At 38.0% G+C, this 16,547-nt stretch overlaps 1 protein-coding gene across 1 annotated transcript in view; it reads left to right on the top strand.

Moving 5' to 3' along the window:
- Nucleotides 1-14,441, top strand: part of LOC133650521 (insulin receptor substrate 1-B-like) — a 29,750-nt gene extending 15,309 nt beyond the window's left edge. The window contains exon 3 of the mRNA XM_062047850.1: nucleotides 10,178-14,441. Coding sequence (XP_061903834.1) covers nucleotides 10,178-10,185 — 8 coding nt within the window. The 3' untranslated portion in view covers nucleotides 10,186-14,441. The remainder of the gene's footprint in view (nucleotides 1-10,177) is intronic.
- Nucleotides 14,442-16,547: the final 2,106 nt, after the last annotated feature.

Here is a 16,547-nt window from a genome sequence, read left to right as displayed (position 1 = left end):
ACCTGAACTACAAAGTGGTAAAAAACATGTAATTTGCTATAGATAATATCTTAGAATGTATAACCATTGAAATATGTCAGGAAAAAAGCAAAAACATATTCATCAGTTGTATATATAGATCACCTAAATCAAGTATAGAAACATTTGAAGAATGGATCAAGGCTACTTACATGGATAATGGTCAAAGAATAATGTTCTTATGTGGTGACTTTAATATTGACTTATTGAACCCTAACAAGCAAAAGTCTATTGATGACTTCATTGATACAATGTACAGCATCAGTTTATATCCAAAAATCACAAAGCCAAGCAGAATCACAGCACACTGTGCCACGCTTATTTATAATATTTTTACCAATGAGTTTGACAATAACACTACAAGTGGTCTACTTATAACCGACGTTAGTGATCATCTGCCAGTTTTTACAATATATGATGGACACTACAAGAAGAACATGGAAGACAAAAGGACATTTCGAAGACTGTGCACAGAGAAGAGGATGACTGCTTTCAAAAGTGAGCTACAAAAGCAAGATTGGGACAATGTGTACAATGAAAAAGAGGTTGATGAAGCATATGAACATTTCTTAAACAAGTTCATAATACTTTATGACAAACATTGTCCATGGATACAACTCAGTAACAAGCAGAGAAAGAATAATCAACCATGGATGACAAAAGGATTAAAAAATGCTTGTAAGAAGAAGAATACACTATATAGAGAATTTATAGCACAAAGAACTATAGAGGCAGAAATTAAGTACAAAAAGTATAAAAACAAGTTAACAGATATACTACGATCATGTAGAAAATAATATTACAGTGAATTATTGGACAGGAACAAAAATAATATGAGAGCAACATGGGGCATCCTCAATAGCATTATTAAAAATGGCACAAAGAGGGACTACCCTCAATACTTTTTAGACGGAAATAAAAAAAAATGACAACATAAAGGAAGTAGTTGAAAGCTTCAATAATTATTTTGTAAATATTGGACCAAAATTGGAAGAAAGGATTCCAGACCCAGTTCCAATTGAGGAAAATAATGATACCATAGAGCGAAATCCCAACTCCATGTTCCTCAGTAATGTGACACAGGAGGAAATAGTTACAATCGTGAAAAAATGTCAATCTAAGACTTCAACTGATTGTAATGGAATTGATATGGAAACGATAAAAAAGGTTATAGAAGGGATCTCAGGACCATTAATGTATATTAGTAATCTATCATTTCAAACAGGTACGTTCCCAAACAAAATGAAAATAGCTAAAGTTGCACCAATTTATAAGACTGGAGATAAACATCAATTTGCAAATTATAGACCTGTTTCTTTACTTCCACAATTTTCTAAAATCATTGAAAAACTGTTTAATAACAGATTAGAGAGTTTCATAAATACAAATAGAATACTCGAAGAGAACCAATATGGATACAGAGCTAATGTCTCAACTTCAATGGCTTTAATTGAAATAACAGAGGAAATTACCAATGCAATAGACAGTAAAAAATGTGCAGCAGCAGTTTTTATGGATCTAACTAAAGCATTTGACACAATTAATCACAATATTTTAATCAAAAAACTAGAACGATATGGCATCAGAGGGTTAGTCTTAAACTGGATAAGAAGTTATCTAACGAATAGGAAACAATACGTGAAGCTAGGCGAACACATGTCTACAACGCTAAATATATCCTGTGGTGTACCTCAGGGATCAATATTAGGACCTAAATTATTCAATCTCTATATAAATGACATTTGTAAAGTTACAAAAGATTTAAAGTTAGTATTATTTGCAGATGATACAACAGCGTTTTGTTCAGGAGAGAACACACAGGAGATAATACAAATAATAACAGAAGAAATTAACAAATTAAAAAGATGGTTTGACAAAAATAGATTATCGTTGAATCTCAGCAAAACTAAAATAATGCTATTTGGTAACAGTAGTAGAGAAAGTCAAACACAAATACAAATAGACGGAATAGAAATTGAAAGAGTAAATGAAACCAAATTTCTAGGTATAATGATTGATGATAAATTGAACTGGAAATCTCACGTAAAAAATATACAACATAAAGTAGCAAGAAACACGTCAATAATGAATAAAGCAAAACATGTTCTAGACCAAAAATCACTTCATATTCTCTACTGCTCACTAGTGTTACCATATCTGAGCTACTGTGTAGAAATATGGGGAAATAATTACAAAAGTACACTTCATTCATTAACGGTGTTACAAAAAAGATCAGTTAGAATAATACATAATGTTGGATATAGAGAACATACAAATCCTTTATTTATTGAATCAAAGATACTGAAATTCCACGACATAGTGAATTTGCAAACAGCTAAAATTATGCACAAAGCTAACTATAACCTGCTACCCAAGAATATACAACAATTCTTCTCAACAAAAGAGGAGAAATATACGGAGCCCCTAAAGGGACATGGGAATTTTATTTTTTTTTAGACATATATATATATATATATATATATATATATATATATATATATATATATATATATATATATATATATATATATATATATATATATATATATATATATATATATATATATATATATATATATATATATATATATATATATATATATATATATACATACATATATATATTTATATATTATATATATACACATATAAATTATATGGGTAGATATTTGCTCTAAAAAGGGTATTTCAACAAGTAAACAGTACAGTAGGTAGTTGATGTTGATATATGTAATGCACATAAGGGTATTCTAGTCAGATGCGCGTGTGTAAATATGCGATGTGTAAATATCAAAATATTACGTACGTCGAATCACTTTTTGTCAGGCAATATTACATTTAATGACAATTTTACATAAATGAATACATCCAAACACGTTGTACATATTTATTATTTGCAGGAAGAAAAAACAGTTACAATTGTGTGTGTATCTTCCAAGCAAGAAAGAAGTTTGATCACATCAACATCGGACTAACTGACACACTCCGCTTCGCTGCAGGTCCGCAAGCCACGCCCACCCCCCACAGCCACAGAAGAGGAAAACTGTCTTAAATAATGTCAAACATGTAGCGTTACAATAACCAGGAAGATAAAGTGTTTGTCTCACACCTACTAATCAAGCATTCACATTTTGCCACAACACACATGGGGGAAAGTCCTAATTGGAAATACAGCCATATTAACTCCTAAACTGCCATTTTAACACACACCAAACCATCAGCACGCATCCAATGCTTTCTCGTGGCCACGAGAAACTTTAAAAAAAAAAAAAAAATAATAATAATATATATTTTTTTTTTAATAAAAAGTTTGTCGTGGCCACGAGAAAGTTTCTCGTGGCCACGAGATACTTTCTCGTGGCCACGAGATACATGTCTAAAAAAAAATTAAAAAATCCCATGTCCCTTTAGGGGCTCCGTAGAAATATAATCTTAGAGAAAAATTTAATTTAAAACATTTGTACGCACGTACAACACTTAAGACCTTCAGTATATCAATATGTGGAATTAAATTATGGAATGGATTAAGCAAAGCAATCAAACAATGTACTAATATGATCCACTTCAAGAAACTCTTCAAACTCAAAGTGTTTACAAAGTACAAAGAAGAAGAACCATGACAAACATTCTCAATTTAATTCATCCATCTCAACACATGAAATATGACTTACTTCACCAATTATTATTATTAAATTCTTACTATTATTTATTTATTTATTTTTATTGTGATTACCTATGGAGTTATTGTGAATAAATTGAGAACAGGAAGTGAACAAAAGTTTTAGCAACTGTTATGTAAAGAAAAGGGGTAGGATTAAATAAGCTCTGCTTCTTCCTACTCCTTTTCGAACATGTTGAAAAGAGAAACTGGAAATTGTGATGTATCATGTTGTATGCTTGCATGTTCGAAATAAACTCAAACTCTAACTCTAACTCTCTAACTCTAAGATGTTGCACTTCCCAGCCAAGCAGCCTTCATCAGTTAATGTCCAAGGACTAGATAGGACAGCTCTAGTTCGACTAGAATTATAACTAATAAATGCTGTTTTAGAAGACATTTCACTTCTCATCAACCCTGGTTGATGACTTACTACTACTAGGCTTACAACTATAGATGTCCTACCTATCTCTAGTCAAATTAGATGTCTAATTTGCCTTGTTTAAGACTAGGGTTAAATCCTAAATCAATAGTCAAATTAGTTCTCTAATTGCACTATATTTAAGACTAAAGCTGTCCTATCCCATCTTTGAACATTAGCTGATGAAGCCTGCTCGGGCTATATCGGACAGCTGTAGTCCTAAATTTTGTCAGATTAGACCTCTAATTTGACTACCGGTAATATCAAGACTAGTGTTAAATCCTAAATATAGTCAAATTGGCCCTAAATTTTACTAGATTTAAGCTTAGGGCTGTCCTATCCCGTCTTTGAGCATGAACTGATGAAGCATGCTCGAAGTATATTGGACAGCTCTAGTCCTAAATCTATTCAGATTAGACCTGTAATTTGACTAGATTTAAGACTACAGCAAAATCCTAAATCTAGTCTAATTAGACCTAAATTTGATTAGATTTAAGACTACAGCTAAATCCTGAATCTAGATTTCGGACTAGAGCTGTCCTATCCTGTCTTTGAGCAATAACTGATAAAGCCTTTTTCAGGCAGCTCTAGTCCTAAATCTAGTCAAACTAGAGCTCTACTTAATAGCTGTACCAAGATTTAGGTTTTGTGGAAACAGCAAATATATTCAATAAGAAGTCCTTATATTGAACCTAGTAGAGATTCAGTTGACTTGTTGTTGCGTGTTCAAGACGGTAATAATGATGGATGCCTGCATTTCTGAATCACAGCTTACCTAAGCCTGTTTTTTTAGTGTTTCGCACCATCATTTGCCTCTTATGAAGCCTGAGTCACCATCATTTGCCTCTTATGGAGCCTGAGTCACCATCATTTGCCTCTTATGGAGCCTGAGTCAAGTTGATGTATGAGCACTTTTATCCATAAGTGCCTCCTGAGGTACAAACTAATGCTTTATGAGCTTTATTAAAGAGAGGGTCATTTCGTCCCAGTGGATCACTTTGGGACACACACAGCCGTTGCAAGCTGATTATTGCAATGCTCAGGTGTTTTCTCATCTGTGATTGCCAAATACGTGCGCAATTGTGCTTCAGGTTTGTATCCGTAAAAATCCATTTAAAAATATATCATGCATCATGTGATGTCTACAGTACACAAACAGCCACTGATTCAATGTTTTAAAGGAAATAAACTTTACTGACCTCTTTGTAGGCCACATAACAGAATTTGTTGAAAGGACTAGTTGGTACAATCCCTGGGGACTCTGCATGGCAGGGGCGTCCTCCTCCCTGAGCCACACTTGCACCTGACCGCATACCTAAATGAGGCTAAGTGACACTGCTGGAAGGCTTTTCCACCATTGGGACACATCTTCAGTTGTGTGCCCCAGCGTCACGGGGTGTTTCGGCCCGGCTTACCAGTAGCAGTAGGACGCCGAGATGAGCGGTCGCACCCTCTTTCGCTCCCGATCGGGAATTCAAACAACTGCTCGGATTATCCCACACTTCCTCCTTTTTGTACTGTGGATCACGGATTTATATTTTAAACCTCCTCGGATACTTCACCCTCTTGAAAATGAGAGTCAAGAACGCGAAATGGACATACACAGTGACTTTTATCTCCACGACAATACATCGGCGAAGCACCTTGGTTTTGGAGCTAACGTGTTAGCATCGTGCTTGACTGCACATCGAGGCAAAGTGAACATGCCCCTGACTGGAAGGATAGACAGAAAGTCAATAATACTACTATTACTTCTACTATCAGGAGACACTGAACTCAACCCTGGACCTGTAACAACACGGTTAATGTTGTCCCGACTGGCGAAGACTAGCAATGCTACTGCTAGCGTCGCCATCGAAGCTAACTCAGCTACCGGCTCATCTCAGCTCAAGCTCACCTGTGCTCCAGCGGTCGGCGGCTCGGCGGAGGACTTCGCCCCGTTCATCGACACGGTCGGAGGCTCGGCGGCGGCGTTGGAGGACGACCCAGTCATCAGAGAAGGCAGCGACTCAGCGGCGGTGAACGACGCGGCGGCGGTGGACGGCGACCCAGCCATCGGTGATGGCGGGGAACTGCACGAGATGGCGGGGGTCCACGCGGCCTCTCCCCGGTCCATGACGGTCGAGGACGCGGCATACACTGGATTTAGAGGCGCCTTTACAAAAACATTTTCGTTGTTCTCTTTGTCTTCAAAAAAGCCCGCCAAAAGGAAATCCGCCCACAGCAACCCTACCTGGCATCCCCCTCTCCCCCTCTCCCCCTCTCCCCCTCTCCAACTCCGCCCCTCCCCCTCCCCCTCCCTCCCCCTTCACCTGGAGGAAGATGCCTCTCTCTCTCTCTCCTCTCTCTCCCTTCTCTTCTTCAACTTCACCAGCAATAATAACCAACAACTTTTCTGGTCAGTACCACAACACAGCGGACTCTGATGCCCTTTTTGGTTCCAGTGGACTACACATCATCCACCTTAATGTGAACAGCCTCTCTGGAGCCAAACTCGACCAAATCAGAGAAATGTTCCTCAACACGAAGGTAAAAATCTTGTGTTTCTCTGAAACCAAATTTGATCAAAGTATTTCTGACTCACAGATAGAAATAGAAAACTTTTCGGTTATCAGAAAGGACAGGAATAAACACGGTGGGGGCGTTTGTATGTATATTCACCAAGATATTAAATACATAACTCGCACTGATCTTAACCACAATGACCTGGAATCTGTGTGGGCGGAAATCTAATTTAAAAACGCTAAGCCGGTACTAATAGGGACTGTTTATAGACCCCCTAATCAGAGTGATTTCTATGGGGTTTTGGAAGAATGCTTGGCGGGGACAGACAACGTGGAGAAAATTATAACTGGGGATCTGAACACAGATATTCAACGCAAAGATGCGCCTGTCTTCAGATCCTTCAGCAAGTTTTGTAGTCTGCACGGTCTTTCCCAGCTAATAGCGCTACCTACAAGGGTGTGTGATTCCACCCAATCAACCATAGATCTCATTCTCACTTCAGACCGGCCTAAAATAAAAAATAGTGGGGTCATGATCTGTGGTCTTAGCGACCACTATCTAACCTTCTGCACCCGCAAAATAGCTAAACCTAAAGCCAATGGCCACATAACAGCCCAATCCAGATCCCTCAAAAAATACTCCAATGACAATTTCAATTTAAAATTAGATGAGTGGGACTGGTCCCCTGTGCTCGCGAGCAACCTGGTCGATGTTGCTTGGGATCGCTTCAAAACGGCGTTCCTAAAGATACTAAATGACATGGCTCCCGTGAAAACAGTCAGGATCAAAGCCCGCTCGGAACCATGGATGAATCCGGACCTATTAGCTGCCATAAAAGACAGAGGCAGGAAATACTCTGAATACCAAAAATGTAAAACAGAAGTAGATAAACAACCCAATAATATCAACCTCAAATTACTCTTTTCAACTCTCAAAAGGCAATGCAATAAATTAAGAAATAAGTCAACCAACCTGACTAAATCCTTAAAAAAAAATTACATTAACGACAAAATAGAGGAAAACACAAATAAGCCACGTGAGCTCTGGACAATTCTCAACAACCAGCTTCCTGGTTGCAGCCAGAAACTTAAAACAAGACTCACCAACATCAGCATCAAGGAGGGTGACTCCCTCATTACAGACAAAATGGAGGTAGCTAGCAGACTTAACATCTTTTTCATCAGCATACCCGCAACCCTTGTCAACAAGCTGTCCCACCACTCTGGTCACTTTGGTGTAGAACACATTAAAGCCTTCTACAGAAAGCTAGGAGTATCCAACGATGATTTGAAATTAGAAATGGTCACAGCTGATGAGGCCTAACAAGGCCACCGGCCTTGATAATATTCCCTCCAGATTCCTCAGGGACTCTGCCTCCATCATTGCCCCAATCATCACGCACATAATAAACCTATCAATTACACAAGGCCAAGTACCAAAAGATTTTAAGATTGCAAGAGTAACTCCCCTCTTTAAAAAAGGAAGCAAATCGGAACCTGGCAACTACCGACCTGTTCCTATTCTCAGTTCCATTTCGAAAGTAATGGAAAAAATTGTTTATGAACAGGTCGATAGTTACCTTGCCACTAATAAACTCATGTACAAATTCCAATCCGGCTTCAGAACTAACCACTCCACTGACACATGCCTTCTCTATCTGACCGACCACATCAAACATGAGGTGGACGCGGGCAAATACTGCGGCATGGTCATGCTGGACCTTCAGAAGGCCTTTGACACCGTTAACCACGCTATACTGTTGGATAAGCTCAGAGCAATCGGATTTAACAAAAACTCATGGAGCTGGATGCAATCTTACTTGGAGGGGAGGGAGTAGGTGGTAGAGGTGAACGGCACCGTGTCCCCCCGACCCCTCTCGGTGAGCTGTGGAGTCCCCCAAGGCAGTATATTGGGACCTTTACTGTTCCTAATATACATAAACGACATGTCATCGGCATGCGACTGTGAATTGTTTTTGTTGGCGGATGACTCTGCCTTGCTGGTATCCGGCAAGGACAAGTCACAGGTGGAGAAAATCCTCAGTGCTGAGCTCTGTAGAACTTGCACCTGGCTCGCTGACAACAAGCTATCCATACACTTGGGTAAAACAGAATTCATCCTGTTTGGGTCCCACATCAAACTCAAGAAAGTCAATGACTTCACCATAAAAGTGGGTGACATTGTTATCACCAGGAAAGATGATGTCACCTACCTAGGTTCCATTCTAGAGGCTAACCTTTCCTGTGATAAAATGGCAACCAAGGTAATCAAAAAGGTTAACCAACGAACAAGATTTCTCTACAGAATCTCCTCTCTGGTCAACAAAAGCACCTTGAGGATTCTGGCGGGAACTGTCGTTCAACCCTTTTTCGATTACGCATGCACCTTCTGGTACCCTAGCACCTCCAAAACCCTCAAATCTAAACTCCAAACATCTCAGAACAAGCTAGTCAGGTTACTGCTAGACCTCCACCCCAGATCCCACCTCACTCCTACCCACTTCTCTAAAGTGGGCTGGCTCAAGGTGGAGGACAGAGTTAAACAACTAGCACTGAGCCTAGTCTATAAAATCCGCTACACCTCCCAGATACCGAAGTACATGTCAAACTACTTCCTTAATGTAAATGACCGCCATAACCACAACACCAGGGGGAGCTCCACTAACCACGTTAAACCCAAATTCTGAACTAACAAAGGTCTTAACTCATTCTCTTTCTATGCCACATCAATGTGGAATGCGCTCCCAACAGGTATAAAAGAAAGGGCATCTCTATCCTCCTTCAAAACCGCAATAAAAGTTCACCTCCAGGCAGCTACAACCCTAAACTAACACCCTCCCCGGATTGCTAACAATCAAATGTAAACAATCAAATGCAGATACTTTTTCTTATGCCTTCTGATCTCTCTCTCTCTCTCTCTCTCTCTCTCTCTCTCTCTCTCTCTCTCTCTCTCTCTCTCTCTCTCTCTCTCTCTCTATGTCCACTACTTGATGTCCATATCCTAACCCCCGCCCCCCCACCCCCCTCCACACCCCTGATTGTAAATAATGTAAATAATTCATTGTGATTATCTTGTGTGATGACTGTATTATGATGATAGTATATATGATAGTATATATCTGTATCATGAATCAATTTAAGTGGACCCCGACTTAAACAAGTTGAAAAACTTATTCGGGTGTTACCATTTAGTGGTCAATTGTACGGAATATGTACTTCACTGTGCAACCTACTAATAAAAGTCTCAATCAATAAAAGTCTCAAACCACAAGACACCCTCTGCCGAGGAAGGGCCCACCCCAGGGTGATCAATCCCTGGGTGTGTGCATCCCATTAGGTGTTAGCCTTAGCAGCCCAGCTGGTGTCACTCCTCCTCAACCACAACCAATGGCTCGTCCTCTCTGCTGTGTTGGCCAACTCTTTAATGGCCTGTCTGTGAGCCTGCCCCCTGACTCCAACCTCCCTAACAAAATATTATTGGACAGGGAATACACATAAAAGTATTATAGGGTCAAAACAAGAGAAGGTGTTGTCTCCACATTAAATTATTGCTTGTGTTTGATTGTTTTCCTCCAGATTGTTGATTTGTGCTCATATCTGCATTGGACGGGTCTACGCTCAGCAGCCCAACTGTTGCCACAACACAACTGAGTCCCAACACTGGATTCCTGGGAAACCTCATCCTCATCTTGTTTGCCATTTTCTCTCTGCCAAACATGTGCCAAACACACACTTGCACACTCACACACACACACACACACACACACACACACACACACACGGTAAGAAAAATGCTGTTTTCTGCCTCATTTGAAATGAAACTGACGTCCGATCAGCTAACTAGAGATGAAAAGATGGCGTGTGTTACAGTACGACAATCTGACAATCAAGTAAAGCCATAAAGTCAGTAAAGTGTCACACTTTTGCTTCAGTTGTGACATAACTCCTCCCAAATTGATACCATTATGATCGGCAGCTAAGCAAATGTGACAACTCAGTAATGACACGTGTCCATTTGGTGTATAGAGTCTTAATGTAAGACTTTGTTTTTGTCAACATCATCCATCCATTTTCTGTATTATTAATCAAAAGACTGATACAAAACACTTAAGACAATTATGCTGCTTAATGAGTTTTAAATGTTTTTCATGCACCACTTTGGCTGTGACATAACGAACAACGACAACTTTATTTGACTTCCGAGATACAGTTCAACTTGCAATTTGAGCCGTTACTATGATTTTCTGCACAACTTAACGAGGTTTATAAAATAGAGAATTTAACGTTCACACTGATTTCTTCTTGATATGCTCTTTTTATTATGCTACATGCATTCATGTAATCATCCTGGTAGCCAACACTGCATACCAATTGGCACATTTGCATAGCATTCTTCTGCAGGGACTGTTTAGTCTGACCTATTGGCATGATACATGTCACACATCATAAAAAGATTACAATTACAATAAAATGTGTATAAAACAAAACAAAATGAGTTTGATAAAAAAAAAAACAACAGTGGGAGTGTAAACACTTTTAATCGCTATCATATACAAACAGTTTGTTTTTCCTCATTCACGCCAGTTTACACAAATATAGTTTGATACAGTACATTACGGCGGCATATAAAATACACAGTATACATACAGTATAAGGATTACTTCTTCATAGCCTAGATATTTACAATATACTCTTTTTTAAAGTGCCTCTTTTTTGATTGTAGCTGTTTCACACAGGTAATCTTAAAATGGGTTGTGGAACTACACACACAAAAAAGTCAACACATGAATATTGATATCAGTAAACTAGTTTGCCTTACTGTTTATCTGGAAATTATTTTTTTAAGGGGCGAGGTAACATTTAAACCACTTTGTCAGCAAGTTTGACTTGTAGGGCCAAAAAAGTGACGCAACAATATAGTGGCTTGTATATAAATCTACAAACAAAGCAGGACTTTAAAATGAAAATGTATTGATTTAGACCTGCTGTGTATTTTGAACGCAAACACGAGCGGAGGTGATTTCAACTCTTCAGAGCAGCTAAATGCTTATCTGGGCTAAAAAAAAACAATACGTCGAACATGCGCTGTGTGTGTGTGTGTGTGTGTGTGTGTGTGTGTGTGTGTGTGTGTGTGTGTGTGTGTGTGTGTGTGTGTGTGTGTGTGTGTGTGTGTGTGTGTGTGTGTGTGTGTGTGTGTGTGTGTGTATGTTGTTTTTTATATTTGGATGTGGAGTCGGTCCCCAGATGGTGTAAATAGTGCTCCTTCTTTTAACTCTGCTCCGTTCACACTAACCCACCTGTTACTTTTTCTACAACTTCTGTTGGTTTTGCTGATGTCAGACTCATTGCCAAAAAATAACAGTCTGACAGCAAGCGTCGGCCCACTTTAAAGAGCATTTGTAAACTGTAGAGACGACAAAAAAGTCTCATTTTAGTCCAAACCACTTGAGAGCTACTGGACCAAAATATGTTTTACAATTTTCAACAGAATATTTTTAGAGTGTTTTTATGACCTGTTGCATGTTATAAAAAAGAAGGACTTTTTTGGGATAAATACAGTAATTCAGGACTTGTCTATAGATGACAACACACATCTGTACACAATGATGCCTAAAGCTTCAGTAACTACAATGACAAAACTCCGTGGGTTTCCTGGTTATGTGTATACAGGGTATGAAGGAAAAATATGGTTCACACTGGTAGCATCATATTTGTGACAGGGCTCTTGAAGATTACTATTACAGTTAAGCCTAAACTGGCTCCATTTGTATTAAAAGGGAATGTGTATGTGTTAGAGGGAAATAAAAGAAAATGTCAAAAGACTGGAAGCAGTTGTGTTAATAAAATATAAATTATGTTTTTTAAATTAGCCCCTGCCACCAGTTTGACCAAAAAAATGGATCTACAGAACAGATCAACAGGAAATCAGGCATTTTGGCCCCAAATCCAGGGATCGGATTCTGACAAACTCGATCATCCTCTTGGGGACTTAAAACGAATGAGCCTAAATTAAAATCACAGATACTAGACAGATGAAGAATGACAAATTACGAAGTATTTTAGCCTACACCACAGCATGTGGGCATGGCGTGGTGTCAAACTTTGACAAACAGTCAGTCTGAGGAGTCACCAAAAAATGTAAACGTTAATAACTGAAGATGAAGATGGCAGCCTGAAGCAATGCATTGGTCACTTTCTGAATTAGCTGTGCGCTCAATGCTGCTTACCGCTTTAAATTGTTTTATATTCGTTAATACTGTATAGGAAACTCAATCCTTTGCACCATTTCAAACAAATGTCTAACAAACATTTTTAACAAATCTAAATGTTCAGGTGCATAAATTAGAATATCTTTAAATAGTTTATTTATTTCGGTTGTTCAATTAAAAAGTGAAACTCAGAAAAAATTCAAGAATGCATTTTTTAACTTTTTGATCATTTTGATGACAATTATGGCTGCAGTTATCGATTATTTTAGTAATCTAGTAATCTTTTGAGTAGTTTGTTGGATTAATCAACTAATCTTAATGCACTCATTGCATATTTTAGGGAAAACAGTTGAAATAAACAACCAATGTTCTGCCCGGTGTAACCTCTACTCTTTTTTTCCTTATAAGTGCACATTTATCAACATTTAAAATTCCACTTTTATCATGTGTGCATTAATTCGCGTATTTAAACTTCCAGGAACACTAAGTGGTCCAAATATTATCCATTTTACTGAGTTAAACTCATTAAACGATGAATCCAAGATACAGAATAAAATCAAAGCCCTTTTCTAATCAAATTATTTGGTTTAATCGATTAATCGTTGCAGCATTAATGACAATAGCTTACAACTACTAACAGTAGTTTCTTGTAGAATTTTTTAAATAGTCAGAAACTGCAAATCGCTGCAAATACTTTCTGAGCCTTTATTTTAGCATGTAAGTTTGAATTGAACTGTATTAAAATCAAATACCTGCCTGGTATTCTATTTTATTTTGCACCATAGGAAGAATATTTGTGGACATACTATGTTTAATTGCCAAAACGGTGTTCTATTTTTAAAAACAATACCACAACACAAGGCCTTGCAGTCTTTTGTCACTTTCATGTGTCATTTACAGCTGACATTTTTTTTTTTTAATCACTATAATTTGGCCAAGACATGTGTAATTTTTGCATGAAAAATAGTATTTCTCCAGTAATACCAATATTAGATGGACAAAATCATGTCAAAAAAATCAAAATAAGGCTCAAATCAATATTGCATTGAATTATATTGTAGAGAATCATTTATATTCTAAACAAGCATAGCCCATCACTGCCAACAGGTTGTGGTTCATACTGCCAAACTCTTGTAAATTCAACCATTGACTTGGTTGAAGTGCTCCTTTATAATCTTGTTGTTACTCCATCGGTGGAATTCTTCTAATTAGGGATTACAGAGCCTCGCTGACTGTACCTCATAATCTCAAATCTTGCAGACGAAACAGTTGGTAGTTAAACCCCCTCTCACAGTCTGAGACCACTACAGGATATCATCAAATAGGGGCAAAATATATCGATAAAAAGCTATTTAACGTAAGTGATACTGTATGTACAATCAATATGACGATTAAAAGAGCATTCTATGTATTTTAAAGCTATTGATACTACTTTGATAATGATGTAAACTGTACAAAGACTGAACACGAACAATGTAAAATATCATGTGTATAGAGGAGTTTGCGGGGACGGGCTTCTGTGGGGTTCATTTTATTAAAATGGTTCCAAACACAATATTGATGATTCTTGTCTGTGATGTAGACAACCAACTCAATGTTTTTTTTTACATACAGTATATATAAAAAGGCAAGGTGATACAAAAAACGATGTGTGTGTCTTTTATTAACGAAAGTCAACATTTAGTGCAAAACTGTCCAGACTTTTGTAAGCCATCACTGATCTGACTTTTTTAAGGTATTAGCTTGACTTTATATTTTTAATCCCAGATTCTTTTGGTCCAACAGATGGTATTTTGGCAAGATCATACCTTCACGGTGTGTCTTTTTTAGTGTATGTTGCATGTTTGAAGACATTCTTCAGATCAAGTGGTGTGTAATTATGCTCAAAATGTTGAGCATAATTCACTTTTTATTACTCATGCAGGCATATGGGGACTTAATACAAAACTGACCAATAGTGCTATATTTGACCAAAATATCACAACCTAAGTTTCAACCAGTGATGGGCAGTAAGAAGCTACATGTAGCTCAGATACGTAGCTTAACTACATTTTCCAGTAGCTTGGCGGTAGCTTAGCTACTTTTTTAACGAGTAGCTTTTTCTGTAGCTTTGCAATACTTTTAGACCCGTGTATAGGTAGAGTACATCAAAGCTACAAGCTACAAAGAGAAAAATAAATGCGAATCCAGGCCCCCGCCCAAAATATGGAGAAAATACAATGTCCTGGATGAATGAGTTAAAGTTAAAGTACCAATGATTGACACACACACACACACTAAGTGTGGTGAAATTTGTCCTCTGCATTTCACCCATCCCCTTGTTCACCCCCTGGGAGGTGAGGGGAGCAGTGGGCAGCAGCGGTGGCCGCGCCCAGGAATAATTGTTGGTGATTCAACCCCCAATTCCAACCCATCCATACAAACGGAGAAAATCCATGATGATTGGTTGGTGTTCGTATGATGAGTCACAATTGGCTAAAGTTTGGGCGAAACATTATAGACTGTCCAATCAGAGCCAACATAAGGCGGGTCATCGAATCCAGGAAGCAAGATTATAATCGTCACAAATGACGACGAGAAAGTCAATGACAGAGGGACACTTTAAGCTGACCACTCAAATAAATAAATAAAAACATTCGAAAATGGCGGAGGAATTCTCTCCCGCATATTAAATTTTTCCTTTAGTGATGAAGATGACGTGCAGGAAACCCACAATAATGCGTGTGCTTGACCATATTTAGACAAATGTAGCGTTTAGAGAGAAAAATGCCCAAAACCTTAAGTTTTTAGTTGTTTACGCTGTAAACCAATGTCATAACTGCTCTCTTCATCTAAGACGTCCAACACAAATTTAGAAACACACATTAAAGTGAGTTGAGTTCATGAAAAGTTTTAATGGACATAACCTTTACCAACTGTTCCCACACAACACACTAGTCATTTTTTTTTGTCAAGATATAGATGTATGCTGTTTTTTTACTGTAGCTAAAGAAAAGTAATAACATTATAGGGGTGGGCCAAAGAAAAGGCAAACTAAATAAATACAAAGAGTGGGGACCCCTAGAAGTAGTTGTAGTGTGTCCCCAGCTAAATGACAGATAGTTAATAGTATGGACCCTTATTGGATCCATTTGTACACTCTCAGTTACAAACGTACATTAACATTGATGTTATACATGTGGGACCATAGATAGAAATGCAGTTAAATGTAGCTTTGATGTAGCAAGCTACTTTTGCCGTGTAGCTTACTACAATTCTCCGGGATAACTTCCCCCGTCGCTTATCTACATTTAACTGAGAATAACTTGTAACTTAGCTGGCTACATGTTCCAAGTAGCTTGCCCATCACTGGTTTCAACCAAGTAAATGAAACCATAGACCGATCAATACAAGTGCCATGGTCACATCATTAAAAAAAATCAATCAGTCTGCTGGACATCAGTGTGTTTTTGTGACACGACACCTGCACATTGACCCCAGTAACACTGCTTTGTTTGTGTCATTGTCCCACTCTTGAACACAGAGTGCTGTGCTTGCACATTTTATTGCGAAATATTTGAATAATGCTCTTTCAATTTCATTTGTTCACAGATTGTACACGTGCACTAGTTTTAGTCGAACTTTATTAAATGTTTTTTTGTTTTGTTTAATAATGCACACTAGTTTCTAGTTATAAACAACACGAAACGTCAACTCACTAAAATGAGGTTTGACACAAAAAAACAGCAGGGGGAGCT

This window comes from Entelurus aequoreus, linkage group LG05, assembly GCF_033978785.1.
Source record: "Entelurus aequoreus isolate RoL-2023_Sb linkage group LG05, RoL_Eaeq_v1.1, whole genome shotgun sequence".
NCBI classification, from domain to species: Eukaryota; Metazoa; Chordata; class Actinopteri; order Syngnathiformes; family Syngnathidae; genus Entelurus; species Entelurus aequoreus.
Note: the sequence above shows the minus strand (reverse complement) of the source record. Positions and strands in the feature narration are given on the sequence as shown.